Genomic DNA, 27,950 nt, shown 5'->3' with positions numbered 1-27,950 from the left:
AGGAATTTAAAAGCACTTTGAATTTTGTTTTGTCAATTTTTTTTTATATTTGACTTGTTAATCTAATTTATTTGCCAACAGGAGCTAGTAGCCGGGTATAATTCGGCCCTTTTTGCTAGCCTTCTTCAATTTCTTGTTCTTCTTATCCTTGCTGCGCTTGTCAAGATTTTCCTGTCGTTTCTTCTGACGCTTCGAAATATCATGATCCACCTTCTGTTTGCGTTCTGTCCATTTCTTCTTTGCCGCCCGCTTCTCCACCTTCTTCTTTTTGATGGCCTTCTGAAGAAGCTTGGTGTCATCCTTCACTTTCTTGCCCTCAATCTTGTCAAATGCCTTTTTCCAGGCAATATCATTCTGTAATTCGGCTGCCTTGTCTGTTTCGCCCTGTTCCTTGAGTTTGTTTATGTGTTGACGCGTATCTTTCAGCTTTTTTAGAATTTCTTTCGGATTCTGATGTGATTTCTTAGCTTTAGCGCCTGGATTGGCCGCAAAATCGATTTTGGAATAAACAATTTTGGCTTCCTCGTTAAACACCGGCTCCACTTTAACGGGCTGAATGACTGCTTTGCTGTCCGTGGCATCTCCAGATTCATTTGACTCCGATTTGATCAACCCATTCTTCAGTTTCTCATGCTTAATATTCTCGTTTTTAATTGATTTTGCCGAGGACAGCAGCAGCTTTTGCACTCCCTTGCTTTGTTTAAGCTTTTTTGCCTCACGCCTTTTCTGTTGCCGTTCTGTGGTTGGTCGCTTCTTCTGACGCAATTTGTTCTTTATGGACGCAATGCGCTCGTCCACATCTTCTTCGTCGTCAGGCCCAGTTCTGGATGACGACTTGGGCTTGATACCTTTTAACTTTGGCGCATTTTCCTCATCAGACAGCAAATAGTCCTCGTAAGTGTCTTCATCTGAAATAATGTTGTTCAAATTTAACGATAAATTAAGTTTAAATGTGTTTTCACCTTCTTTTTTTGAATAAGGCACATTGTGTATTGTTAATAGACGGATCACTTTTTGTTCAAATCGTTTCCTGATCGTGGGCCGGTCTTGCTTCGGCTCTTCTGTGCCATTCTCACGGTTGTAGTACTCCCAAACGCTTTTAACCGCCTCCTCATCAGTCATATAATCCATAATAATCTTGATAAAATCTCAATTTTTTGTAGAAAACAAAAAACTATTTTGAGCTCACACGTGCAGTTGAAGCTCATTAGAGAAGGCATACTATCGCGAACTGCGATGTTGAACAGTTGAAGGCGACGATAACTAAATTAATCGAATAATCATTTAGGTCGATTATTGGATATTACAAAAGTCTTAAAAAACATTAACATTAAATTTATCTAAGGAATTTTTCATAATAGGCTCTTTAACGCCCATTACAGTCTGTCGTGCGATATACTCAATAAAAGTATTTTATGCTTGCGCATATCGATATTTAGACTCTTTGGGCATGCATTGCTATCTAAATGACAGCCATCGATAGTTGATCGATATTAAAATACCTCGACTTTACATCATTTTTCCGTAATTCGTCGTCCGAGAATGACTAATTTTTGCCAGTGTTTAAAAATATTTGTAAATGCCGAGTTAATTTAATACAGTAAAATAAACCACAACAAAGTGCATTTTGTTTTTGTAAAACGTAAAAAGGCGGTCGGTAGTGTGTGTAAAGCGGCAACAAAATGAAGAAACAATTTGCAAAAATAAAAATTGCTGCTGAAAATTTAAGGTAAGTTCAAAGGCCAGGGGGCGCATGCAGGCAGCGGCAACCGTAAAGACGCGACGATTTCCAAAAGCGCCAGACAAAAGCGCGAGCAGCCAGTGGCGGGCGCAGGTGTTGCCTCATAACAACAACAACAACAACAACAACAAACATGACAACACAAATCAATGCCAAAATAAAGCGCAGCGCTTACGTTTTATATGCATGTTTCTTACGTAGCTGATGACCTAACGGCATTTGTGTAATGGCATTTATATATATATCGGTGTCGGTATCGGAATCTGTATCTGTATTTGTTGTGTTTTTCTTTACATAGATCTACAAAATCTGACTGCAAAGATTCTGAGCTTGAGACCATTGAGAAACAGGTGGACCGATATCGCGAAACCATTGAGAAAATTGTGCGCAAATTACCAGCGCACAGCGGCAGCAGCAGCAGCAATGGCACCGTTACCATCGAGGAGCACGACAAGCGCATCAAGAAAAACAGTCACTACAAGATTGCCCAGGCGCTGGACGAAACCGCCAAGGAGTTGCCCAAGGATATGCCGTTGCACAAGGTTCTAGCGAATTGCGGTGAGTAAACTCAAGCTGAACGTATGTGTGTGTGTGTGTGTGTTTGTGTATGTATTAGTGCGTGTGTGTGTGTGCTTTTATCGGCGTCTTGCTGGCTGTGATAAGGGCGCCAGCTAGAAAAAAATCTAATGTGAAAAAAATTGAATACGATACCACATAAAATGCGCAAGGTGTGCACAGTTATGTTTGCGTGCATATGTATATGTAAATAGGCGCATAAATATCTATGCATATGCTCTGATGACTGTGTGTCACGGGCTTGCGTGAGCTCTGTGCGTATGTATGTGTGCTTGTGTTTGTGTGTATGGCCTCGCCTTGTCTGCGCTTGGCCTTGTGGCATTTACATTTCTCAACATCGACGTCGATTATTATACCCTATACCCATTAAAAACTGCTAAAATTGGGTATGTTGCTTGTGATTTCCAACTTTATAAAGTATGTTTTATTGGTCAGCAGAAGTCGATCTGCGCTGTTCTTTTTGAATACGTCAATTTGGAACATCATAACTCCTTTGTTCTGTCGAAATAGTTAAATATTGATTTTCAGCTGCTGGGTTCTGATCATATAGCGCAATTTATAAAAACAATAGGCAGTAAATTTAGTGTGTAGGTTCCACGGAACAGGTAATTTTCTATTTTTGGATAGCTCCCCTCACTTCCCTTAAATTAAATAAACACTATTACAGGTGGATAATTTTCATAACGTATTTATTTTGTGTATATATAAGAAAATACAAATGTATGTGGACTAATTACAGGGTGTCTGCTTGTCAGAAAGACTCCACCAGAGTTGTCGCTGCTGCTTAGCGCGTTTTTTAATCATTATAATAATTTGTATGGTGATTTTTTTTTCGTTGCTTTCTTTTCAACAGTCATTCGCTGCCGCTGCCACTGTCTTGCGGTTTGCCGCTCTTATTTTTATTTGCCTATCTATTTATACAGTTTTTGTTTTCGTTTTTGTTTTTTGTTTTTTTTTTTGTTTTGATTGTTATTGTGTTTATGTGTATTTATTAAGCGTCGCACCCGCCAGGCAACACCCGCTCTTTTATGCCTTGTTTTATGTTTTATTTTTCTATCGAAACTTCATTGTGCATTTCATTCAAAAAAAAACCCAAGTAAAAGTGAACTGCAATAATTATGTTATGATTAAGATACGCAGAGCAAAAAGTAAAAGTTGTGCCAAAAATAAAAAATCACTCACATACCCATATAACCTCCTACATATGTATGTATACAACCCCCACACCTTTTTTTGATTTGGCGATTCGCTCTCTTCCCCCACTCTTTATTGCATTACTCATTATTGACTCCACTGACACTTTTAGCATGCCACACACACACAAGCAGACTCACACACACATACATGAGCACAGCAGATGCGTGCTGCAATTGCAATTTAGCTACACAGCCAGCGTCGACTGCAGCAGAGGCAGCGCATCAGCATTTACAGCTGTAAATTACCTTGGTTCAACTTTTATTTGACTAGTTTTGTCTGCAGCATTATGACATAAGGCAAAAGTAAAGCCTTTGTTAGGCTTGCATGCAAAAGTAGGTGAACTATTCAAGTATAATGCTCTCCAGCTCTCTCATTTGTCGCTTTGTACGTGTATTGTGTAAGTTTTGGCTTTATCAGCTCCATATTCGAATTTATACAAAGTTCACGTACACAAATGCTTAACAGGGTTGCGTTTGTATGAATAAATAAATAATATAGAGTAAAGCCAATCACTTTTATATATTGCTAAATTTGTTGAGCGACACTTAAATATTTGCGGTTCGCATTTCTATTTACAAGTTACATAAGGACATTTTATTTTGAAACAGGTTTTTAAATGAAAGGAGACAATTTTGCACATGACGTTTACAATATTAAAATAATTATAATATTAAATTTTTGGAAAGTTGAGAATTAAATAAAAAAATGCATGTGCCTTTAAATTAATGACTTTAAAATAATAATTTATATAATAATTTTTTTAGAAAATGTACCTATCTTATTATATTTTATTTAAGACACAACAAATACTCAAATTCAATTTTCAATTTACATCTTAAGTTTGTCTCAATTGCTTATTGATATATTTTATACATTTTCGATCTTCTAACTTGTGTCTGTTTTAATATTCTTCTATCTTTTCGATAGTTTTGGTTATTAACTAGCTTCACGTATTTGCTCCACTGTCTCAAGTGTGCCCTTTTTCAATTTATTTCTTAGCCACGACGCGCTTCAATTTCACCTCCTCGCTCAATCTTCTCGTTGCCACAAAAAAAAAAAAAAATCGAGCATATCTTCAATTTTATACTTCAGTGGTGTTGTCGCCCCTCCCTTCTGCCTGCATCGGCGCCCCTATTGTTGTGTGATAGGCTCTGCTGCTGCCGACGACGGCGGCGGCGGCGGCGGCGTCGTCGACAGCGTCGTCGCACTCAACACAATTATCACAATTTTGCTTACTCAGCTTCGTCAGAGAAGCTAGTGACGCCCCCATGCCCGCTGTCCCAATGCATGGCCCACAACAATGAACCGGCAGAACAACAACAACACGAAGCAACAACAGTTGCTACCGTCCGTTCGGCAACGATAAGGTCTTAAATAAGCATTGACTTCCTCACTTAGACACTCGGGAATACACTCGCACGTACACGTACACACACACACACACACACACACACTCGTACTTTACATCATCAACTAGAGTTTTATATTTATTTAAAAACTCTTTTGCAATTTGCAGGCGAACTGGAGAAGACAATCGCCGAGTGCAGCATCGAGAGCGAACTGGAAACGGAGACGAAAGTTGTGCGGCGCTTAAAAAATATCTTAGATAAAGAAATACAAGAGATCTCAACGCTAAAGCGTAATGTGTCGCGCACACTACAGGAATATACCTCACTGAAACGCAGCCATGAGGTAAGTTATCCCAATCCTGACCAAAACGGGCAGTACATAAATCTGCGTCTCTCTGCATAAAATGTTTGATACACAGTAAAAAAATGTGTAACCTTCCGCACAAAACTGACTTAGAATGAGTTATATTCTTAGACTATATTCCTTAAGGTCAACAAAGAGAAAATTAAATAAAAAAAAATGTGCATACAGTTGGTCGTTAAGTAAATGGGTTTAAGGTTTAACAGTTTCAAAAGTACTTAATAATTTAATAAACAATAATTATGCTCTAAAGCCACTGAAAATAGGTAAAAAGTGTATAATACTTTCTGTTTATCCATAAGAAGCCATCTTCGAATCCATAAAGTATATATATTCGTGATCAGCATCGACAGTCGAGTCGAGTCTGCCTGTCCGTATGTATGGATGTAAATTGAAAAAAAATCGATATCGAAAAGGTGTTTTTGAGCATACCTCAGAGCTTATAGGAGCAAGATATATCCAATCTCTATATATAAAACTGTTTGCCCTGACTGATTGACTGATCAACGCACAGCCCAAACCGTAAAAGCTAGGAAGTTGAAATATTCACTGTATGAATTCCACCCGCATTTGTGGAAAATACGCGAAAAACGGTTGTATGAAAGTTTTTATGCCTACCATCCGATCGGATTCAAAAACATTTTCAACGATCTTTGTGAGAATTTATTTTGATATATAGGCTCTTCAATATCTTAAACATAATCAACATATTTTTACTGTGATAAAATCTCGTATCTCATTAGTTTTTTGCTACTTTTGGTTAATAAATAATTATGCAGCTCGTTTATTATGAGCAGCTGGTCAAGTGCTTTGTGATATTAGCGTAGCACTTATCCAAATTGAGGAATTCGCGTTGATTACGCTCGAAGAATACAATTTCAGCGCGGAGCGTCAACGGCGTCAAAGTGTGCCAATAACAATAACATCAACAACAATAACAATAGCAATATTAACTATTTATACAAGTTATCCGTTTGTTTGTGCCGTGTGCGTGTGCGCGCCTTTAAATGGAGCGCAAACCACCATGCACAGTGGGCCGAGAGTCATAGATTATAATGCGACAGGCCTCGTATAACAAACATGGATCTTGAATTTGTTTGAATAACGCCGCTTAGTTGCTTGTAAGGTAAATAGAAACTTTAAATATACTTGGTCCAATGCAATTGAGTTGAATTAATGATTGGATTAATATCGTTTTGCGGGGTTTCCAAGATATTTTTGTGTACCTTCAACAAATACTCCTCATTAATAAAAATAAGAGCGCAAGTTCGTGTTTCAATGAGTTTTTGTTGAATGGAAAAACGTTCAATTTACTTTCCAATTATTTCAATTCAGGTTAAGTAAAGTTATGTATTCTCTATGCTTTTCATTATCTGATCGTATTCCCTATCAAATGGAATTTTGTTTACAATTTTAATAGTACTAATATTGCTTTGTTCAAGTATAGTACTTGTTGATTAAAGTTTCTGGGTAATTAAGCTTTTTCAAAATATTCTCCGACTTTCGTTCAATATATTTTACTTGGTTTTATATAACATTAAAATGTTAGCTTACAGCGAGTAACTTACTATGTTATTTAACATTGCGTAAAATTTAATTTCCATACTTTTTGATATTACAGATAGCTTCTTTTTCGTTCTAGTCATTATATTCTGTTCTATACTATCCTATTCTATTCTAATCTATTCTATTATATGCCTACAACATATAAAAATATCTCACACGTTTTGCATTCTTTTCCAATTGAGTTTTAAGCACTGTTTTACATATAGCCGCAACCGGATGACAAGCGCCAGGCAAGAAAGCAATCAATTCTTTTTCTTCTTTTTAATTTCAGTATATGGTTTATTTCTTTCTTTTTTATTTTTATCATCTCACAATAGAATTGTTTCCATTGTGTTGTTATTGCTTTGTTGTTATTGTTGGGCCAAGCTGTTCGATTTATGCGTCGCTTCTTTTTATGATATGGTCGCAGGATTGTTTGACATTTTAACGGTTGCCGTTCCAATTTCTCTAGCAAATGAGCTGACTTTTGGCAGTACAGTGAAGCCTCTACTAAAAGGCAGCTTCTCCCATTTCCATAATATCGATTTTTAGACTTGGGGCTTTAAGCTATCCTCTACGATTATAAGCAACAAATTTCAAATTAGTTGACAATTTGCGATATTTTTGGAACAAATATAAAAAGTTCTTCAATGTTCAGTTTGATTTATCTGTGGATTTTTCCTTTATTTTTCAAATATCTTTTAAGATTATCTTTCTGAGTAGAATAAATTTTGTATATGGGCGTTCGCTCAATTGAGCTTCTACTGTATAGCTTTTAGTCTGGTTTTGCCGTTAACATTTGACGATTACCTGACAAATTTTTGTGACGATGTGATCAAGTTTTTTTCGTACCTTATTTTTATGATGATTTTCTTTATTTTATTTTTTATATTTTTTTGGCATTGCTTTCCGTTTTACAAGCCAAGACAACTCGACGACACGCTTTATGCCTTATATGGGGAGTCGAGCAAATCAAGCGCAACTGTGCATTGTTGCTGCTGTTGTTGTTGTTGTTGTTGTTTATACTTGTTGTTGTTGTTATTGCTGTTTAAGGTGTCGGAAGACGTTCATTGACTTTGGCCGGACACCCAGTGACATCATAATTGAAAATTGAGGCAATGAGCGAGCAAGTCGCTTGGAATAACATCAACCTAGTATTAATTGCCCACTCGTATGTCATATCAAATTTACGTAGAATTTCTTAGACTTTATATGTGGCTATAGTTACCATAATCTTATCGCCACTCCATAAAAGCTAATGCGGCTCTGGCACTGGCTGGCAGCTAATCGACAGCTAGTATTTCATATTGGGAGCGCTCTAATTGGGCTTTATATGCGATATATGCGACATACTTATATACAAATTTTGTTGTTGTTGTTGTTGTTGTAGTACCTTGCAAGTGTGCTAACCTTTGGGCAGAGCTGGGGGGAATGTTTGTTATGTTTGCAAACCGTCTCGCATACCCGCTTTCAACTCTAATGTAGGTCATTAGAGGTTATTACTTATACACAAATGGGCAGGTTGTGAGTCACACGCTGACTGCCATTGAAAGATGTTGTTTTGGGTTTAGTTTATAATTAGATGGTGGATGGCATTGTTTGCTCATTCACTGTTGCACATTGATAGACAGCCACAGAAAGAGATAGAGCTGCTGTCCAGAGTAAGAGAGTGGTAGAGAGAAGGAGAGAGTGAGTGAGAGTGAGACTTCCATTTGTCACGATTTTGCTTATTTTTAGCAAACTTACGACTGTTCGATTTATTGACGTAGGGGTAAAAGAGAATTGTACCGCGCGAAGCGATAAGAAATATTATATAGACAGCATTGTGCATACGGCTGATTAAATACACCAACTAGCTAGTCAAGTATTTCCATAAATATGTGAAGGGACTAATTATACCCGGAACTTCTCAGAGCCTCTAAGAGCAAGACACACCCAAATTTGGTAAATATAGTATAAATATATAAATTGGCTTTGCCATTAAATTACTCTCTGACTATTCTCTTCACCTTGACATTGTTCAAACTATCCAGTATTAAAGCTTAATATACCATATTCATTACAATAAGTTGATCCGATTCCATATTGATCGCATTTGTTCCGATTTATTATATAAATACATACATATACTTTACAAATGCTATATTATAGGGATGAGCAATTAATATGTGCTTCAGCTTCGGAATCTATTTCAAATTTTCATAAATTTTCTCATTCTTTGTGCCACCCAATGTTGAGCTCCATTTAAATTCACAATTTTCTTATCAATATGTCGTTAAGTTGAGAGCATTCAAATGCCAAAGTTATGAGTCAAAGGTGCAACGCAATGCGGTATGTCAATTACCCGCAAATATCGGTCAGGCTGTGCACACGCCCATAAAAATGTACAATATTTACCTTGTAAATGTTTCCATTTGCGTGTGAAACAAAGAAATTGATTGCTGCAGCTGGTCACAGTGTATTTTTATAGGCCCAATTTAAGGGGAGAGTGGAACTATCACAGACACTTGTCGCGCAACAGCTGCCACCTTTGGGTGGGCATAGATAAGGGGCAAGCAGGGGTACTCAGTGTGAAGAAGCGTGTGAAAATGACGCCAGTGGCAAACAAAAGAAATCCAAGCGAGATAGATTTCTTATCTCTTGACTGTTTGACTTAACTAAACCGATTCTCCGCCTCCGCTCTCTTCACTTTCAGGCCGCCATACGACTGGATGAGCCCGCGGCTAAGGTTAATCATATTAAAGGCCAGCAGGAGGAGTGCGAACTGAAGCTGGAAAAGGAGCGTGATGCGTGGGCGGCACAAATGCTGGAGCTTATAGCCAAAGAGGACGAGATTGTCAGCTGCATACGTGACTATGTGCTCAACCAAAGAAACTATCATGAACGTGCGCTGCAGCATGTGAATGAATCGCTGGCGCGCATTCAGGATACCATACAGGGCACGGAGAAATCGCGATTTGGCACCTCGCTCAAAGAGCATCTGCAGTCGACACACCGCGACATCTCCTACATTGTGGAGCTGTGCTGCTGTTGCCTGCTAGAACATGGCCTAGAGGAGGAGGGTCTGTTGCGAGTAGGCTGTGCCAGCACCAAACTGCGGCGCATGAAGCACGCACTGGAGGCTCAGCATGTGAAAACACCCCTGCCACTGGAGTATCAGGATCCGCATGTCATTGGTTCCATATTGAAGCTGTATTTGCGCGAATTGCCCGAGCCACTGCTCACATATGCGTTATACAAGGATTTTATACGCATTGCGGAGCGGCACACCGAGGCGGAGCGCAAGACGGAGATTAAAGCAATATTGGGCAAACTGCCCCAGGAGAACTATGCCAATCTGCGCTACCTCACACGCTTTCTGGCGCTGCTACAGCAGCGGGCCGTGCACAATAAGATGAGCTCCCAGAATTTGGCGATTGTCATGTCACCGAACATGCTCTGGCCGCGCGTCGACAAGACCAGCAATGCCCCAGCCGATTACATTGGCCAGGTGAACAGCTCCTCGGCAGCAAACATTATTGTGGAGCTGCTCATCAGTCAGTGGGAATATTTTTTTGATGGCGATGTCGAGTTCTATGTAACGCTGCAGCGACAAAAACTGTTTGTCGAAGGTAAAAGCAAATCGAATTCCTCAAATGAGCATTTGGATAAGCACGATAGTGGTGAGTACTGAGGCAACCAACCATTCGGTAACCCTTTTAACTCTCTGCTTGTCATCCCAGAAGTCATGGAGAGTCCGCGCTATGGCACACTGCGTCGCCAGAAACCCAATGCGCCCTCGCCGCCTACCAAAACAGAGGCAACAAGCAATGGCGTTGGCTCCAACCATCGTCCGCATGCCAAGGAGCTGTTCCCGCAGCAGGACGAAAAGCCGGAGAAGCAGGAGAAGCCAGCAAAGCCGCCGCTGCCCAATCTGGCGCAGTTCCAGCAGCCGACAGCGTCCAGCCAGCCAACGCACACACAGCTGGAGGCGTTGCCGCCGCCGCCAGCGACGCCCGCTAAGCCCGTACCCATGACGCGCACACAGTTCTTTGGCTTGGATAATCTGCCCTCGCCCACGGCGGATCGCAGGAGCATCGATAGCATTGGCAGCTTTCGCTTAAAGCCAGATGTGCCACAAAAGCCGCAGCTGCCCAAGCGACCCATGGTGCTGGCAGTGGGCAGCGGTGGGCCAAAGGGCGACAGTAAAAGCGACGATGAGGCCATAACACCCACGCAGGCGATCATTGACAATGGCAATGGCAATGTGCGCTACACCACGGAGAAGTTTATAGAGAAACTGCGACACGAAAATTGTGATACAAATGGCACGCGAGAGGAGGCGACAACGGGGGCACCAACGAACACAACAACTAACACAACAACAAATACAACTACAACAGCAACAAGCACAGCAGGCAGGGAGCACAACCATAATCATGAACAGCCGCTAACAGCGGGAGATAAGGAGCAGCAGCATACCACGCCTACCACACCCATATCGCCAAACTCATTTCAAACGCCCAAAAGGCCAACGGTGCCAGCGCCGCCGCCGCCAACAATACGCAAACAGGCGGATTAATTATAGTTAATAGCGAATCCTTAGTTAACCGGTGGCGCTTTCTATATGTTAACCCTAAGACTTGAACGCACATTAATTTAGTTAAAACAAAGCCTTTCAATAAGTCGCATTAAATATATATAAATATATATATACATATATATATATATATATATAGAGTGAAAGCAACTTAATTCTGTATTCAGCATTTGTATTCTTTGCAATTTAAACTGTATGTGTTTTATTTTAGCCATATGTTAAAAGATATACATAAACGATATATACATATATATATATATTATAAACATATATTAGTCTGTAGTAGGCATTCATGAATTAACTCAATTTTGTCGAAATTTCACGCGAAAAATGTTCGTATTTAAAGAAAAAAAAAATTATTGTTATCCTTATTTAAAAGGTTGTGATACACAGAAAAAAAGAAAAATGAAGGTTTGTGTTTCCTTAACTTTCCGTTGCTCTTGTTTCCCAATTTCTAAAAGACAATTTCTAATGTGATTTGAAATTTGAAATTTGTTGCCTTTGTTTTAAAATTTTTGTTACGCTTTGTACTTGCTACCAGCTATTCTTTCCAGTTCGAAAAGAAGTAAAGCAAAACTCGAGCGTATTTTCTATGTACATATAGTATATATTTTTGATTGAGGTCTTATCAATTTTAATTTGATGTACTCTGTATTTTTGCTTTATTAATTTGTAATGCAACTATTATTATTATTTTAATCTATAATAAATTGATGTATGAATATTTGTTGTGTATATAAAATATACATTAAAAAGTCATTTATGAGTTCATAAACGAAATTTTTTACAAATTTTATTTTGTATATTTATATTTGTAGGCTGCAATCGTGAATAGAATATAGCTGAGCGTTTATTCAGGGCATATAAAAAATTAATATATGTGAACACAATATTGTAAAAGAAATATGTATGAGAAAAATCAAAATAATCAACTTGGTTGTAAGATATATAGATCTAGAAGGAACCTATATAGCTTTTTATAAGCTTATAGGCAGTTCTACAGAACTCTCTGAAAGATCTATATAAACTGCTAGTAACCAGTTGTCGGCGTTGATCTGCGTAAAACTATTAAGCAATATTATTTTCCTACCTACAAACAGCTCTCTTTAAATTTGTCCTACAATTTATTTTGTATATCTTTTCCTTTTGGTCGTTTTAAAATATACCATTTCTAAGCTGAACCAGTTAAGAGCCAGGCACAATTAAGTCTAAGATATGCTATTATCTAAACATTTTCAATTTCAAAGTAACCTCAGAAGAACATGGATAAATCTAAATATTTGTGCCATAATAGAATTGAATACCTGAGCAAACATTTCTAAGAAAAGTAGAAATTTAACTAAAACAAAGAACTTGCACCGTACAACTTAACACTATCTATCATATCTATACAAACACACTATATTTTCCCACACAAAAAATAAAGCAAGTAATGACTTCTATATAGACGCTAAAAACTGAAAGCAAGTGAAAGTAATTATAAATTTTATATAAAACTTGCAATTGCTAACGATTTAAAAAAAAAACTGACCAATTGAAATGAAAAAAAGAAAACAAAAGGCAAAAATCGTAAATATAGTATTTTAGTAAGCTGAAAAGTTCATATAATGTTGAGAAATTTTTGAAATATATATTCTGCTACAATACTTGAATAAAAACGCTCGAAAATTTTTCAGCATAAACGATTGTTGTATTTTAAGAAAATCATATACAATATGATTAAGCAAATATATTATAATATATTAAATCCATTTAGCACGTAAGAACGTACTATAATAGTACATAGTATGATATCAGATAATTTAAAAAAAAAAAATGCTATATGTCTTAGTTGTAAGCTAGCTTATGGAGCTGTCTGCAGCGCTACAAAAATCAGGCGAGGCATGGGCGCCTGTGATGTTAAGGAAGTACAGAAGCTGATGGGAGTTGCCTGCTGATGGTTTGATGGCATTTTCTGAAACTTTTTGTACTGCCTGTTGTTCTGGCTGCTCCTTAGTTTCCAGCTCACGCACATAATCCATAAAGTTATCGACATTCAGAGGCGTCTCTGCGGCTTGCTTTGCATTGCCGCCCGCTTGGAGCTTACTTTGAAATTCGCTGCGATAATAATCATTAATCATGGACATCATGCTCTTGGAATACCTAGTGAGTAGGAAATGCCATAAGAAATATTTACACAATAATATATATAGTTTAGCTGTACCAGTAGATGATGCCTATAAGTAGCATGCCCTGCATAAATGGGCCCACCATTTTGTTCTCTCAAATTTTTACTCAAGTTTTTCTCTAGTTCTATTGTTGCTGTTGCTGTTCACCAAAGCTTTCCCACCATTGATTTAGCATATAGAACTGTTCCCTAATATTCGGCCAGGCCATGGTCACAATTAACATTACGGTGTTTGCGAAGACAAAGAGTTTCATCATCTCAAATGCTGAGAGAAGCGAGAAAAAGGATCAAATAAATAGGCATACTTTGAATTTATGTTTTTTTTTGGGCATTTACAGACCCTCCGGCGTGCGCAGATAATCCCCAAAGCCGGAATTCAGATCCTGGTCTTGCTCATCCTTGTGCTCATGCAGCTGTTGATCCTTGTTACCCTTGCTTTTGTCCTCCGCCTTGTCCTTGTGGCCGCCGTGTCCGTGACCGTGACCTTTGCCGTGTCCGCTCTGCTTGTGCTTACCGTAGCCTGTTGATGTATTGGCAAAGGCAGATTTCTTGGATTTCATTGCATCCAAATGGAACACAAACAGCAGTTGCTCGTGGTCTGATTATCCTTGTATACGACGTCTGTTGGCCACGTCCCAACGACACCAAAGCTGCTCCAACAATGACAAGTCGCCACATTTTGTGGCCCTCTGCTGGGAGTCTTGGCAATTTTATGGTTTCGTTTTTATCGATTTGCAATTGTCACTAGTTCTTTTTGTGGGGGGCAGGGAAAATCAGGTGAATTTACGGGCACAAAAAGACTGTCAGTAGAGCAATGCGCTTAAAATATCTATGCCTATTATTTTGGTGTCAGCACAGGGCGGGGGGAATGTACGAGGGCCGGGCTTGCCGGGTGTGTTAACAAAGTTCTGAACATGTATGGTATACATATGTATAGATATATTTGATTATAATATCAATATCATCTAATTTAATTCGCACTCTTTGATTAGATTCATAAACATTTGAAAATTCTTTGAGGTAAAGGCAGAGGAATATTCCTACACATTATTATTTGCAATTAATATGTGAATTTAGAAAGGAATTTTAAGAGAGGTTCTTAGCCTGAGACTCTTTTAGTTTACTATTTTATATAACTAATTTAAATGCTATACTGTAAAAACTTGTGTTCAAAGTTAACCTAACCTAAAAGTTAACGCCATATCCATTTACCATGCCTGGGATTCAAACTCAGGTCCTCGCTACTTTGGGACCCACCCAGTTCATTTAGACAACTCGTCAGTCAAGGTTTATAGATAATCACAAATTTATTCCTAGCTAAGCTAAGCTAAGTAATTCTAGGGATAATATTTAACTATTACTCAGTACAATTTTCTAACTATCACATATTACAAATGCGTGCTGTAGCAGTCAGCTTCCTTGTGCTGCTGCTGCTCCTGCTCCTGCTCCGGCTCCTGCCTTGCCTTGAGGGGCGTGCTCAGGCAGCAAGTGCAAATGCCGCCCAGAATAACCAGCACACAGAAAGTGGACAGAGAGAGGGCAATGTTGAGCTGCTTGAGCAACGTGAGAAACGAGGCAGAGAGCAGCCAGACACGCGCCCAGGTGACCACCGAGAAGGCAAAGGGGCCACGTTTCTCCGGCGGCAGAGATTCACCCATGCAGGCGATGAGCATGGACTGGGCGCAGGATACGCCCGCCTTGGGCAGGGCGGCAAAGAACATCCACAGGATAATCTCATAGACTTCGGGCACTGAAAGCTGCAGAGGATTAGTCATGCTTAAGTTGCGTAAATATTTGTATATTTAAAAACCCACTCTGCACATCATTGAAGAACCAGCACAGACAGCCAATGGCCCCGCCCACAATGCAGAAGCCACCCGCCCACTGCCACTTGCGGGAGTTGTGCCTCAGGCACAAGTAGACGGCCAGCAGGCAGCCAAGCAGCTCCGATAGACCTATGACCATGGTATTGGGCGTCAAGTAGTCACGGCCAAAGGAGCGTATATTCAGCAGCAGACCCATGTGGCTGATCAGAAACGTGGCCAGTGCCATGTGCGTGGCCAGCATATGTAGCTTGGCCTGCGGATGGCCATGCCAGAGCTCCAGCCAGCGTACGGGTGCGGGCTGAGTGCGCAGCCGCTCGCTTAGCAGCTCCAGCTGCTGACCGAGATCCCTGGTCAGCCGGTGGCGGCGTTCGTTGATGCGTGCCGCGTGCTGCAGCAGCTGCTGGACATGCTCGACGGCAGCCGTTGGCTCCGCATGCTGCAGCAGCCAGCGCGGCGAGTCCGGCAGCCAGGGCAGCAGTAGCACAATGGCAAATGGCAGCGAGGTAATGCCCACATAGATCTGTCGCCAGCTGTGAGCAAATGCAGCAATGGCGGGCAGCAGGATGACGCCAATGGACCAGAAGCTGTCATAGAGCAGCAGCACGCCCTGCCGCCACTTGCCCGCCGTAATGTCGCTAACTGGAAAGGAGAAGAATGGAGGTTGCTAAAGAGCCTGATTTGGGCTTCAAGCTGTGTCTGTACCCACATATAACCTGCCCGGCTGTCATCATGAAGCAGCAGCAGATCGCGGACAGGCAGCGAAAGGAGCAGTGCAAACTGAAATCGTTGACCAGCCCGGTGGCTGTGCCGCAGCCGAGCAGGCCCCAAATGCCGGCTATGTAGACCCGACGTGGACTGAGCACACGCATCAGCCGGGTGGCCACAACGCCGCCGACAAACATGCCGAACAGATGCCAATACTGCGACCAGGCCACAAAGATATCACACAGGCAGACCAAGTCGAATTCCATGATGAGCGAGCGAAAGCCGTGGGCATAGTTGAATTGCTGGCACTGACGCATGGCAAAGTTGGCCTCACCATAGGCGACCAGCACATAGCACTGATCCGCCGAGACGCTGGTGTTCTCCATGCCGCCATAGACGCTCGTGTCACACCAATACTCCTCATTCGGATACAGTTCCGGCGCCGTGAAAATGATTAGGGCCATGAACCAGGCAGCGGGTAGCTTGCACAGAAATATGATCAGCACAGAGCGCAGCTGCCAGATGCCAAAGTCGCCCAGCAACTGCCCGATGATATCCTTCCCGTCCCCAGTTGTTGGAGTTGGTGCCACATCCTGCTCCACATTCGGGCTTATCGGGGCATGTGTCTCGGGCGTGTGCGCTTTCCTCCCGTTCATGCTTCAGCTGCGTACATATATAATCCAGTAGCCACGTCTGGTGGGTTTCAAACCTCCAGCATAACTGCGACTGCGCTAGCGCTTGGCGCAGCCAGCTGAGCGTCTGGACAATTGCGGAGCAGTGGCCACAGTTGGTGCTAGTCAACGATATCGTCGCTAATCAAATTGTCACTGAAATTAAATTCAGGTGTCTTCAATTGTTCGCCCATTGCAAATAGCGAATGCTCCTAAACGATTATGTCAATAGGAATGGTTTTCCATTAGGGCTATAATACTATAGACACAAACTTTTGCCAGACACTGTGAATCATTTCGCGTGACGTCCTTTGTGTTTGGTAAACATTATTTTTGAAAATAATTCTTTATTTAATCTATTTGTAATGTTTAAGGATTTGGTAATGATCTCAGCAAATAATTCCTATTCAAAATTTACTAAAGTTTATGCTCTCGGTTTACTCAATAGAAGGAGAAGAAGGACTATCCGTCTAGGCCCTCAGTTATTTAAGGACTTTTCTTTCTTATTGGCTTATCTTAGTTATATTCTCAATATTTGTATTATCAATATTAATGTATTTTTAAATTAAAATACTTCTCAAGGCTTTCACTTGAGAAACTCTCAAAATGTGATTTTATTTGTGGGATGCTTCTCTAATCTAATCGATTTAATCTGTTATTTATTAAAAAGCTTCTCTTACTTTCATTTAAAGATCTAACGAATCAGTTTCTTAGGTAATATCTGTTGATTTACCGCATATATAGATATATATGTACAGTTAGATATATTTATAAATACGATTATTGGCCAGCCAAAAAACTTGTTAGTCTTTAAGATAGTTTTATAAAAGGCAGTTATTACCTGGTATATATTGGGTCACCGTAATATTTTATCTATTCATAGGAGCAGGAAAGTGATAGAGCCTACAATCTTTGGAAAACCTCATAGTAGAAACGGCGAGAGTTTTCAGCCATGCTTAAAGCTCTTTTAGCCGAGACTCCAACCTTCAGTTTCTTACAACGCCACCTAGCGGATTTACAATCAACTAGAACCAATGGGGTTTCATGTGGGTCTATCTAAAAAATCTCTGTATGATTTGAGCCTATATTATGTAATTGAAAAGATAAAACAAATTTCAGTTCGATCCATAAGAATATCAAATTTCTGTTATTTCGTTATAGGAAACTTTATTTATAAATATTACACCAAAATTGAATACACTCGTAGATACTAAAATAAAAATAATAAATATTAGTTAAGTTCTTAGAAAGATAGAAATTTTTTTTGTTAAACCAGATAATATATTTTTCTTTAAAAATGATAGATTATGGTATTTTTTGTTATTTCCAAGAGTTTTTCGATCGCTCTCATTCTCAAAGATTTAAGTTTTATTAAGGAATCTAAAGGCAAAATATGATATAACATACTATTGAGGTTACGTTGGGGTAACTTGGCTGAGCTTAGAGTATTAAAGGTTATGTAAGATAAAAGTAAGGTTAGGTTTTTTTAAGTAGGGTTAGGTAAGGCTAGCATAGGTAGCCTTAGGTTAGGTTAGATTAGATAAAGCGAGAGAGTTAAGTTAAGCTTAGGGTTAGGTTAAGACAAGCTTAGGGTCGCGACCACCCAGTGACCTTTTGGCCTATTTAAGTAAACTGATGTAAGTTCCCGCCAAGGTGTTACGTGACAATTGTTTACGTCGGAAAGTTAAAGCCAATTCAAGTCCAAGCTTCATTCAAGAGTTGCGAAAAACTTGTTTTTATAGGATTTTCAAGAGTCTTCTGTTGTTTTCGTTGTTGTTGAAGTCTTTTCACTTTCATTGCAACAACAATTAGTAAAGTTAAGTAAACGACGTTGCAGTTGCAAGCTGAGAGAAAAGCGCCTGCAAACAGTTGCATTCATGCCACGACAGTGGCCACAACGTGCTGCAGCTAGATATAATGGAAGCCCAGTTGGATATCTATAAAGATGCAGTCGTCTTCATTACAGGCAAGTCTTGAATAACTAATTTTTTTTATATATATTTTCTATATGCACTTTTACTCGATAGGCGCCACTGGTTTCGTTGGCAAAGCTCTGCTGGAGAAGCTGCTCTGGAGTTTTCCACAAATTAAACGCATCTACATGCTCATCAGAGCCAAGGCTGGTGTCTCGCCTGAGCAGCGTTTCCAGAATTTCCTACAAAATGGCATATTCCAGCGTTTGCGTACCGAATATCCCGAACGTCTTCAGAAAATCTCGTATTTTGCGGGCAACATTGAGGATGATAACTTTGGTAAGCGACAAGTCGGAGAGTGAAAATATTGAAAAACAACATAAAAGCTTATGCTTTTTTTTTCAATACCAACAGGTTTGAACGAACGGAACAGAGGCGAGCTGTGCGCGCAGGTTAACATTATTTTTCACAGCGCCGCGACGGTAAGTTCCAGTTTTATACAGTTCCAGTTTATACATATATACATATATAGGTATTTAGATAATGATTGTTTACAGGTGCGCTTCAACGAGTGCCTCAATGTGGCAGCACGCGTCAATTCCGTGGCCACCTTCAATTTGCTGGAGATGTGCAGGGATATGAGGGAACTAAGGGTAAGTCTTTAATTTATTCCTACGGATTTCTCTAGAAGTCAATAATTTTAAAGCAATTGAGGCTTCTATATACTTTAATAGCCTTAAGTTACATTACTACCTTCAAGACACAATTTGATTATTTTAACGGATTCCTTAAGAAGTCGGCTTCCAATTGTAAGTGCTAACAGCTAACAGCTTAGTAACAAATAATATTAAAACAATTGAGTTTTAAACCAAAAGCTTTCATGTACTTCAAGAGCTTTACGGTACTTTGTGACAAATGATTATTACTATGTTGTGAAATGAAAATAGATTCGCAATATGAAATACCTCCGCTCGAAAGAGCAGCAACTTCACCAAGGAGCTAAGCCTGAGGCTTTCATATACTTCAACAGAAGTCTTCAAAAATTAAACGTAGAATTGGTAATAAATGAAGCGAGCAATATTTTTATATTTTACAAATTATGCCGCACTTAATTTATATTTTTATCTATTTTAATCTAATGAACTTTCGGTGAAACTATAAACTTCTTTAAGCTTTAAGAAGCTTTCAAAGTAGTGTTAGAAAACATACAAAATCAGTGCTGGAAAACTAATAATAGATGTAAGAAGTATTGGCTTGAATCGGATTGAAAAAATATAAAAAGTATACAATGTTTAAGTTTAATTTTCTGTTAATATTCTTGTCTTCTACTAATCTAATTTGTATCTATATATAATGTTATATGATTTATTTTTAATCAATACAACACTCATATTTTACAGCGTTTCCTCTACGTTTCCACTGCCTATTGCAATCCCGGTCGCAAATATGTGGATGAGTGCATTTATCCCACACTGCCGCCCGTGGATTGGCAGCAATTTCTGAGCTGCACCAGGAAAATACCCGAGGAATATCTGAATCGCCTGGCCGACTATATAAAGGGTCCACATGTGAACACCTACACATTTACCAAGTCCATAGCCGAGCAGATTGTGAACTCCTACAGGCACCTAATACCCATTGTCATAGTGCGTCCCTCGATTGTGACGGCTGCCTATAGGGAGCCATATCCTGGCTGGATCGATAATATACAGGCGATCAGTGGCATTATGATGGAAATCGGCAAGGGCGGCATTAGCAGCATTTTGGGGGATAAGGATCTGATCTGTGATATTATCCCAGTGGACTTTGTGGTCAATGCGATGATCATGATGGTGCACAAGGCAGAGCTGGGCAGGTAAGTGGACAGAGGAAAGCTTCCTAAGATCTTTCGACTCTAGACAGAGTTTCTTCACTTGCAGCATCAGCATTTGCAATGCCACATCGGGCGTAACGAATCCCATTAGCTGGCAAAGATTGGGTGATCTGACCATGAAATGGGCACGCATATATCCCACCAAACGTATGATTATGTTTCCCAACTTCAAGTATCGTCGTGGCGCCCTGAGGCATGAGCTCGCCGTGTGGATGCTGCATTTTGTGCCCGCTTTATTTATGGATGTGCGTACCTTGTTGCTGGGCTCCAAGCAGCGCTTTGTCACGCCCATTGCCAAAAAATTTCGACAGGCCTGTCTGGCGGGTAGATACTCCACGCACCTACGTCTTAGTTTATAGATAGTTCTAATGTATATTTTCTTTTTTTAATTCTCAGGCAGTTTCTTTTCGCTGAATGAGTGGATCTTTAAAAATCGCAGCCGGCTTTATTTTAAGCATTTAATTGACAACGGCACATTCCCCATGCTCTACTGGAATCTGGAAGAGCTCAACTATGATGATTATGTCAGACGTCATATGATAGGCATTAATAAATATTTACATCGCGAAAAGTTTACAGTCGACGCGAATAAAATGCAGGTGACCAGGTAAGTTTCAATGAATTGCTTGCCAGTATTAAGCGGCTTTGTCAGGGCAAATCAGAATTTCCATTTTTAAATTGGTTAAACATTTAATTGTTAGTTAAGTCTTTGAAAAAGAGTTTGAAGTGGTTCGGCTTAGAAACAAATAATTTGGTACAACTATTTTCTATCAAATTTTCACCTTTTTGGGTGAAATTTCTTAAATAAAATTAAAGTAAATCTCAAAAGACAAACTCCTGGAAAAATGCAGCTTGCTAACTCTTACGGTTTGGGCTGTGCGTTGATCTTCAATCAATCAGTCAGTCAATCAGCGGTTGGCACGCAAATCTATGATTAAAATCTTTCTTTGAATATTTGTAGAATCTATTGGTTCTGGATTTTTGCGCATCTGTGCTTCTATATGCTGTTGGTCTATGTGCTATTATAGACCTGTTTGTCGCATCAATCATCAATAATAAATTGCTTGGCTTTAACTAATCACAGAGAATTGAGTTTTATTAACTAAAAATATATATAATGTATAGATAATATATGGAATTTAAGTAGTTCTTAATTCGATTTTTATAAGCGCGTGTTATGCACATCCGATTCGATGGTCCAAACGGGCGCATTTAGCGGCGATTGCTCCTTCTTGTCCTGCTGCTGCTGCTGCTCCAGTTGAGGCACCACAGGCGCTGTGGTGGTGCGTGGCGTCAGGAGCAGGCAGGTGCAGATGCCACCCAAAATGCTGAAGACCGAGTAAGAGGTCAGCGAGAGTGCCGTATCGATTTTTTTGAGTACATTGAAGAACGGTGCGGAGAGCAGCCACACACGTGCCCAGGTGACCACGGAGAAGACGAAGAGCTGCTTTTTATTCGCCGGCACCAGCTCATTCATGCAGGCCAAAAGCATGGACTGGGCACAGGACACACCCGCCTTGGGTATGGTGGCAATTATCATCCACAGCGAGACCTTCAGATCAGCATCCACTAAAGTGCAGAACAAACATTAGCTTTTGATATGGGGGATGGGGTCTTTTCTGGAGCACTCACTGGAGTCGGCGCCCGTGAAGAGCCAACCCATGCAGCCCAGCATGCCGGCGAGTATATTGAAGGTACCAGCGCATTGCCATTTCCACTTGTTGTGCTTCAGTGTGAAATGCAGCGCCAGGAAGCAGCCAATAATCTCAGAGAAACCTGCAGGACAAACTCTTTAGTAAATATCCATGGACTCAGCCAGAGATCGAGCATATCTCACCCATGGCTATGGTATTGGGCACCAGATAGTCTCGGCCAAAAGATCTGATATTCAAAAGCATGCCCATGAAATTGATGACGTAGAACGCCAATGCCAGGTGGGCAGCGACCATGTGCGTCTTGGCCCGTTTGCCCTGCCAGAGCTGCGTCCAGGGTGCGGGTGCAGGCGCTGCCTTCAGCTTCTCGCTGAGCTGTTCCAGCTGCTGTCGAAAATCGGGCGGTATTTTGAAGCAACGATCATTAATAGCGGCTCCCTCACGCACTATCTCCTCCACATTCGTAATGGAATGGCGATCCACTGCGTGGCGGAGTAGCCAGCGCGGCGAATCTGGTGTCCAGTACAAGAGAACAATAAGCATCACAGTGGGAAATGTGATGCCCACATAGATGAGCGACCAGCTGTTGAAGAAGGACGAGAGTGTTGGCAGCAGGATGACGCCAATGGACCAGAACGTATCGTAGAGTATAATGGCGCCAATGCGATGCATGCCAGCTGTGATGTCCGTAACTGAAGGAACGTAAAGAAAGCTTATTAAAAGATATGGAGACCGGTTCATTCTCAATATTCTGTGAAATTGAAGATCTCTAAAGAGAATACGCAGAGAAATTCACAAGAAATCAAAAAAAGATCCAGCTTAATTCGAAACCTTACTTAAATGGAAATTCGCAAGTCTCGGAGGATGAAAGTCAAATTTGAAGGGATATTTGTAAGAAACATTTGGGACAATTAGTTAAGTTAATGCTGAGTACTTTATTTGAAAGGGAAATTCGAGTCGAAATTCCCAATAAACTATTAAAAGAACGAGATTTAGAGGAAACTAAAGGCATATATAAATAAACTTTGTGCAAGAAAGGGTAAGATCAGGGGTAAGATTTCAGATTTGCTGTTCACAAAAGGACATTTTGTGATTTCGTTGAAGTGTATTTTTAAGATGCTATTTTTTACAAACTGAAGGAATTCATTAAGTTGTATAGTTGGATGGACTCTACTTACATATGGCCTGTCCAGCGGTAAACATAATGGCGCAGCACACGGCCGAGAGGCAGCGGAAGGCGCAGTGCAGGCTGAAGTCCCGCGCATAGCCTGTGACAACACCACACAGGATTTGAGCCACGGCGCCCACACAGTAGGTGCTGCGCGGACTTATGCCCAGCATCATCTTGGTGCCCACGACGCCGCCAACCAGCACGCCAAACAGATGCCAATACTGGGTCCAGGCAATGAAAATGTCTCGCAGACAGACCAGATTAAATTGCATGATGAGCGAATCAAGGCTGGAGACATAGCTGAACTGCTCACATTCGCTGCGACTGCCCGAGCTCTCGTCCAGCACATAGCACTGGTTATCCGAGACGCTGTAATTGGAGCTCGAGCTGCTCAGATAGCTGGTGTCGCAGACGAACTCTGTGCCCGGATACAGCTCGGGCGCTGTGAAGATGATGCAGGCCATGAACCAAGCGGCGGGTATTTTGCAGAGGAAGATGATGAGTATGGTGCGCAGCTGCCAGATGCCAAAGTTGCCCACCACATCGCCAATGATGTCGCTGCCAGGAACTGGTGGAGCTGCTGCTGCGGCTATTCCCCCACCCCCATCTTTGGGGCGGACATGTGAGATGTGTCTATGCGATAGCTGGGGGCTGGACAAGGGCGAATGAGCGCCGACTGCCCGAATTGCGGACGCCTGATTTACCATTTTCCAAACACCGACCTAGAGGCACATTTTTCGCTTTAGCCACGTCCGGATGAAACTCTGTGAATGACAAATCGAATCGGCGACAATTTCCATCAGTTGCTGTGCGTGGCACATTGTGTTCATTTATTTATTTTATTTATGGATAAATATTAACATACGATATACTCTAAAAACATTTGTTTGCCCCATTCGATGCACACTCACCGCCTTCCAATCGCCACTCAATTGAAATCAATTGAAAGCGGTTACAGCTAAAATCAGTTGACTTTCCACGTCGGACGACGGACGACGCACGACTGACGGCATTGAATATCATGCAAAATTCATCGAATGCCTGTGGTTTGAAATTTGAGCGAGGGAATTGCCTTTTGGGCAAAGTCAAGCGTACAAATTTGTGGGCACTGATTTAATATGCAATATAAACAATTTTTAAAGCAAATAAATAATTGATCAACCTGCCAATATAAAAGAAAAAGACTCTAGTGTATATCTTAAACTTTCGTAAGCCTACAAATTTAATTAACACAATTAGTTGAACAATTTAACACTACATAAAATAGTTTTTATACTCGTGTAGAGGGTATATTCAATTAATCATACATATATATTTAATTATTATCAACAGCCGAGGCGATGAAGCTATGTCCGTATGTCTGTCTTCTCTCTCTCTCTCTCTCTCTATTGCTATGCAACATAGTTTTCGATTTAAAACACATTCTTGAGAAAACAATAAAGAGTTTTGTCCTTTTGTGGTTCATTTGGGCTCGGCCTGATCGTACCACTACACATATTAAAGAATTCACCTATTATATGAAAATCAAGCTCTTATATTCAAAATTTTAAACTGTTTTTTCAAGATATTTTAAAGAAACTATGCAGCTTTAAGTTAACTATGCTTACAAATTTTAAGGAATATCTTGATAGCATGGGAGAATTATAATATCAGATATATTGGCAACAATTGCTTGGAATTAAAAAAATTAATTTGTATGCATTGAAAAATGTGGCACAAGTGCCATATGTCTGCAAGGGTATTTAATTTTCGGCGTCTTTTTATTTGCGTTTTGTTTCCTGTGTATTTATTGTTTTCTTTAGTTGCTTGGTTTGTTTCTTAATATTTATCTGGATCTACCACAATTTAAAAAAACTTAAGAATTTCTACCTCATATATTCTTTATGTATTCTTCTTTGATTTTATTTCTTTAATCGGCTTATCAATTTACAAAGAGAAATGACATATAAAACGGCTTTATCGCATTTCTGATTATTGATTATCAGTCAGCTTTATTGTGTTTATCTGGCTTATATATTTGCCAAAGACAAGCAAGATATGAGGCCCTTTGTGGCCTTTAAGATAGATTCCAATTGAAATGTCGTTTGGTTTGCTTGCAATCATGTGTACTTTTAATATTTGTCCGTTAATGTGAACCCTTTCCTCACAATTTAACAAATTTGCGACTTCATTTTACGCATCGCTCGCTGGGTGCTAAGTTTGATTGATCCAACAACCTGAGCGGCCAATTGTCATGTGGAGCATATGCCATGGAACAATGGCCCGGGGCCAGACATCTGTCGTCTGTCGCAGTTGGGCGTGCAAATATTTTTATTTCAAATTCAAGCGTTAGTGCTAATTGCAGTGGGTCGCAATCGGGTATACGAAACTGGTTCCCCAATAATTCATATTTGAGTTTTCCATACGAATACCAATTGACACTTTTCTACGGGGCTGCGAGGGGTTTTTAATAAATAAGTTGAATTACTTGTTGTGCAAATGCAAATTAATAAGTGCCTAGACAAATATGGTGAGGGGGGGGGGGGGGGGGGGCTATTTATTAGCGGTTTGTTTTGAATATTTAATCTTAAATTAATTAGGAAAGCAAATGCAAGTGCTAGATCAGGAATTACAAATAGAATATGCTAAAAGCCTTTTATGGTAGTGGAAAAACCAGAAATATCTAAACCTAGTTATATATATGTATGGCATCTTTAATCTATTTAGAGCACTACCTACTTTTATAGCTGGAATTCGACTATATTATTAACAATTCTAGACATATATGTGAATATTCGAGACACAGAAAATATGTATATAGAACGCCATAAAATAGTTAAAGGAAGCGTAATTTAGTTTTTGAACATTTTTCAGACATAAAACTATTTAAAATAAATATCTGATGTTTTGATAATTGAAATTTATATATTTTCATAACATTTAATTTTCCTCTCTTATGAATTAATCAGAGATATACAAAACATATTATTTATACAAAAAGAACACTTTTAAAAAAAACACCCAGCACTTTGTCATTGTGTAATATATAAGGTTAATTTTTAAATTAGTTTGGAGGCTTGATTTTAGGAGTATTTATTTGAATAATTTACATATTTTACAATCGTAGCTCACTTTGGATACACTCTTTTTTTCTTCTGAGAGTTGCCTTCAATTAACACATCAAAGCTTTGGCAATTCTAGTCGATTTATTTCTTCGTTTCTTTTGTTTATTTTTAAATTAATATCAACTATGCTCGATTTGTATTTGTGTGTTAGGAAGGGGCTTTCGATTTGCACGTTGCGCGTTTTTTACACACTCCCGTCTTTTTATCGAGCTGCTTCGCGCGAACGTCTCAATCGGTCGAGAAACGGAATCCAACTGAAGCTAGTGGCACACGAGTCGCCATATCGTGGCAATAGTCGTAGCGCTCCCAAAGCCCCAATCGGCGCGTTAATTTCTTTAATGAATTTGTGCAAATAATTAAAACTTATTGCGAGCACTTCGGAAATTTTAACTGAAGCGCTTCCGTTGAAACTGTGTCGCGTCTTCTTCTATTTCTTGGTCGTCCTCAAGGCACCTTATGTTTTGACAGTATACTGTTACAAGTCGTCCATCATTTCCTCTGCACACTTAATCAATAAAATTCCATATTTTTTATTAATCCACTCGACCTGGCTATTCGCTGTTGTATCAGTTGTGAAATATCTTGTCTGGGCTATGCGTTGGCTTTACATGCTAGATTACAAAGCTGATAATATATGTATATCTATAGCTAATTATCAGTACTTTAATTATAATCAAGAACCATGCACCTATTGCATCTGACATTCTAGTATTCTGGCTGATAAAAACAATTTTCTTATTGCTCTGCCTGCTAGGGGTTTTCTATTTTAATCTTTATAGAACTACCTGTCGCAATTGTGCTTGATTTTGCCAAACGATGCATTGGCATTTATTTTCGTTTTGCTGACACAGAAAAGTTTTTTAAAAATAGGTTCTACTTCTCGTCATTTAAATGAAGTGAAAAGCTGCCAATGAAAAAAAACTGCCCAAATAAGCAAAATAATTATAAAATCGAACTAGTTCTAGAATGAAATTGACCAATATTTGTTGGGGAAGCAGAAATAGTTTTAATAAAACAATTATTATAAACATTTTAAGTTTTATAAAGGTTATTTCTTTTAAAATAACTTTCATATATTTTTACTTATTATTATAATTTTTTTATGCTATTTTAATTTAAATTAATGTCTGCACTTATTTGGTTTTGTTTAAAATTTTTATTTTTTACAAAATTCCCAAGAGACTAGTAGAAAGGGTATCAAAAAGCATATTGGATCTTAAACAGGAACGAAAATGTAGTAAGACCGAGTTCCTATATTAAAAACAAAAACAAGTACAAATACAAATGTCATTTAAGAATTTTGCATTTTGTAGAACTGTCTTTGTTTGGGTTAATTAAACTGCTAGTCGAATAATCTTTTTCTAGAATATTTCAACTGTTATCAGTTGTGAATATTTTGTAACTCGTATAACTCATTGTGAATGCTTTATCTTTAGACTAATAAACTCGCATAGATCATTGTCCGTCTAACTATTGTTGGGTTAGTGAAGATAATGAAATATATAAACAAACCGAAGAGG

The 27,950-nt window shown here is 39.5% G+C and overlaps 7 protein-coding genes across 9 annotated transcripts; 2 read left to right on the top strand and 5 right to left on the bottom strand.

Moving 5' to 3' along the window:
- Positions 1-22: 22 nt before the first annotated feature.
- Positions 23-1,211, bottom strand: Surf6 (Surfeit locus protein 6). The gene is made up of 2 exons (XM_064697075.1): positions 963-1,211; positions 23-908 (listed from the first exon to the last, which is right to left on the bottom strand). Exons 1-2 carry the CDS (start codon positions 1,129-1,131, stop codon positions 85-87), a joined length of 993 nt encoding a protein of 330 aa, XP_064553145.1. The 5' UTR covers positions 1,132-1,211; the 3' UTR covers positions 23-84.
- A 299-nt stretch (positions 1,212-1,510) lies between these two features.
- Positions 1,511-12,072, top strand: RhoGAP92B (Rho GTPase activating protein at 92B). 3 transcript variants are annotated; one of them, XM_064697024.1, is made up of 6 exons: positions 1,512-1,729; positions 2,040-2,299; positions 5,031-5,206; positions 9,465-10,431; positions 10,492-11,759; positions 11,903-12,072. In XM_064697024.1, exons 1-5 carry the CDS (start codon positions 1,683-1,685, stop codon positions 11,328-11,330), a joined length of 2,289 nt encoding a protein of 762 aa, XP_064553094.1. In that variant the 5' UTR covers positions 1,512-1,682; the 3' UTR covers positions 11,331-11,759; positions 11,903-12,072. The 3 variants fall into 3 exon arrangements, with proteins under 3 accessions (XP_064553103.1, XP_064553094.1, XP_064553111.1); XM_064697033.1 differs by lacking the exon at positions 11,903-12,072 and having other exon boundaries at positions 1,511-1,729; positions 10,495-11,487; XM_064697041.1 differs by lacking the exons at positions 1,512-1,729; positions 2,040-2,299; positions 5,031-5,206; positions 11,903-12,072 and adding an exon at positions 8,694-8,713 and having other exon boundaries at positions 10,492-11,487.
- A 1,114-nt stretch (positions 12,073-13,186) lies between these two features.
- Xport-B (exit protein of rhodopsin and TRP B) lies at positions 13,187-13,681 on the bottom strand. Its single transcript, XM_064697100.1, has 2 exons — positions 13,552-13,681; positions 13,187-13,490 (listed from the first exon to the last, which is right to left on the bottom strand). The coding sequence occupies exons 1-2, from the start codon at positions 13,599-13,601 to the stop codon at positions 13,187-13,189; spliced, it is 354 nt and encodes a 117-aa protein (XP_064553170.1). The 5' UTR covers positions 13,602-13,681.
- On the bottom strand, positions 13,641-14,164 carry Xport-A (exit protein of rhodopsin and TRP A). The gene is made up of 2 exons (XM_064697087.1): positions 13,856-14,164; positions 13,641-13,780 (listed from the first exon to the last, which is right to left on the bottom strand). The coding sequence occupies exons 1-2, from the start codon at positions 14,073-14,075 to the stop codon at positions 13,641-13,643; spliced, it is 360 nt and encodes a 119-aa protein (XP_064553157.1). The 5' UTR covers positions 14,076-14,164.
- Positions 14,165-14,903: 739 nt separating this feature from the next.
- On the bottom strand, positions 14,904-16,702 carry LOC135433167 (solute carrier family 22 member 3). The gene is made up of 3 exons (XM_064689147.1): positions 16,048-16,702; positions 15,330-15,980; positions 14,904-15,265 (listed from the first exon to the last, which is right to left on the bottom strand). The coding sequence occupies exons 1-3, from the start codon at positions 16,700-16,702 to the stop codon at positions 14,904-14,906; spliced, it is 1,668 nt and encodes a 555-aa protein (XP_064545217.1).
- A 1,932-nt stretch (positions 16,703-18,634) lies between these two features.
- LOC135433160 (putative fatty acyl-CoA reductase CG5065) lies at positions 18,635-21,583 on the top strand. Its single transcript, XM_064689133.1, has 8 exons — positions 18,635-18,683; positions 18,745-18,969; positions 19,045-19,112; positions 19,188-19,283; positions 20,031-20,485; positions 20,550-20,827; positions 20,900-21,110; positions 21,465-21,583. Exons 1-8 carry the CDS (start codon positions 18,635-18,637, stop codon positions 21,529-21,531), a joined length of 1,449 nt encoding a protein of 482 aa, XP_064545203.1. The 3' UTR covers positions 21,532-21,583.
- LOC135436180 (solute carrier family 22 member 13) lies at positions 21,573-24,107 on the bottom strand. The gene is made up of 4 exons (XM_064693688.1): positions 23,334-24,107; positions 22,341-22,847; positions 22,136-22,279; positions 21,573-22,072 (listed from the first exon to the last, which is right to left on the bottom strand). The coding sequence occupies exons 1-4, from the start codon at positions 24,031-24,033 to the stop codon at positions 21,666-21,668; spliced, it is 1,758 nt and encodes a 585-aa protein (XP_064549758.1). The 5' UTR covers positions 24,034-24,107; the 3' UTR covers positions 21,573-21,665.
- Positions 24,108-27,950: the final 3,843 nt, after the last annotated feature.

The sequence above is a fragment of the Drosophila montana genome, unplaced genomic scaffold, assembly GCF_035044405.1.
Source record: "Drosophila montana isolate Dmon_TW-CO22-7 unplaced genomic scaffold, ASM3504440v1 contig_1505_1, whole genome shotgun sequence".
In the NCBI taxonomy this organism is placed as follows: Eukaryota; Metazoa; Arthropoda; class Insecta; order Diptera; family Drosophilidae; genus Drosophila; species Drosophila montana.
This window is presented reverse-complemented; position numbering and strand designations above follow the sequence as displayed.

What these genes read in the sequence shown, in the direction of transcription:
- Surf6 (XM_064697075.1), bottom strand. Translation starts at nt 1,131, where the DNA reads ATGGATTATATGACTGATGAGGAGGCGGTTAAAAGCGTTTGGGAGTAC. An exon ending in GCCTTATTCAAAAAAAGAAG is followed by an intron (nt 909 to 962) that starts GTGAAAACACAT and finishes ACATTATTTCAG; the next exon opens with ATGAAGACACTTACGAGGAC.
- RhoGAP92B (XM_064697024.1), top strand. Translation starts at nt 1,683, where the DNA reads ATGAAGAAACAATTTGCAAAAATAAAAATTGCTGCTGAAAATTTAAG. An exon ending in ATTGCTGCTGAAAATTTAAG is followed by an intron (nt 1,730 to 2,039) that starts GTAAGTTCAAAG and finishes TTCTTTACATAG; the next exon opens with ATCTACAAAATCTGACTGCA. An exon ending in CACTGAAACGCAGCCATGAG is followed by an intron (nt 5,207 to 9,464) that starts GTAAGTTATCCC and finishes CTTCACTTTCAG; the next exon opens with GCCGCCATACGACTGGATGA.
- Xport-B (XM_064697100.1), bottom strand. Translation starts at nt 13,601, where the DNA reads ATGGTGGGCCCATTTATGCAGGGCATGCTACTTATAGGCATCATCTAC. An exon ending in CTTATAGGCATCATCTACTG is followed by an intron (nt 13,491 to 13,551) that starts GTACAGCTAAAC and finishes CCTACTCACTAG; the next exon opens with GTATTCCAAGAGCATGATGT.
- Xport-A (XM_064697087.1), bottom strand. Translation starts at nt 14,075, where the DNA reads ATGAAATCCAAGAAATCTGCCTTTGCCAATACATCAACAGGCTACGGT. An exon ending in TTATCTGCGCACGCCGGAGG is followed by an intron (nt 13,781 to 13,855) that starts GTCTGTAAATGC and finishes CGCTTCTCTCAG; the next exon opens with CATTTGAGATGATGAAACTC.
- LOC135433167 (XM_064689147.1), bottom strand. Translation starts at nt 16,702, where the DNA reads ATGAACGGGAGGAAAGCGCACACGCCCGAGACACATGCCCCGATAAGC. An exon ending in GACAGCCGGGCAGGTTATAT is followed by an intron (nt 15,981 to 16,047) that starts GTGGGTACAGAC and finishes TCTCCTTTCCAG; the next exon opens with TTAGCGACATTACGGCGGGC. An exon ending in GTTCTTCAATGATGTGCAGA is followed by an intron (nt 15,266 to 15,329) that starts GTGGGTTTTTAA and finishes TGCAGCTTTCAG; the next exon opens with TGCCCGAAGTCTATGAGATT.
- LOC135433160 (XM_064689133.1), top strand. Translation starts at nt 18,635, where the DNA reads ATGGAAGCCCAGTTGGATATCTATAAAGATGCAGTCGTCTTCATTACA. An exon ending in GGGATATGAGGGAACTAAGG is followed by an intron (nt 19,284 to 20,030) that starts GTAAGTCTTTAA and finishes CATATTTTACAG; the next exon opens with CGTTTCCTCTACGTTTCCAC. An exon ending in CACAAGGCAGAGCTGGGCAG is followed by an intron (nt 20,486 to 20,549) that starts GTAAGTGGACAG and finishes CTTCACTTGCAG; the next exon opens with CATCAGCATTTGCAATGCCA.
- LOC135436180 (XM_064693688.1), bottom strand. Translation starts at nt 24,033, where the DNA reads ATGGTAAATCAGGCGTCCGCAATTCGGGCAGTCGGCGCTCATTCGCCC. An exon ending in TACCGCTGGACAGGCCATAT is followed by an intron (nt 22,848 to 23,333) that starts GTAAGTAGAGTC and finishes ACGTTCCTTCAG; the next exon opens with TTACGGACATCACAGCTGGC. An exon ending in CTTCACGGGCGCCGACTCCA is followed by an intron (nt 22,073 to 22,135) that starts GTGAGTGCTCCA and finishes TCTGCACTTTAG; the next exon opens with TGGATGCTGATCTGAAGGTC.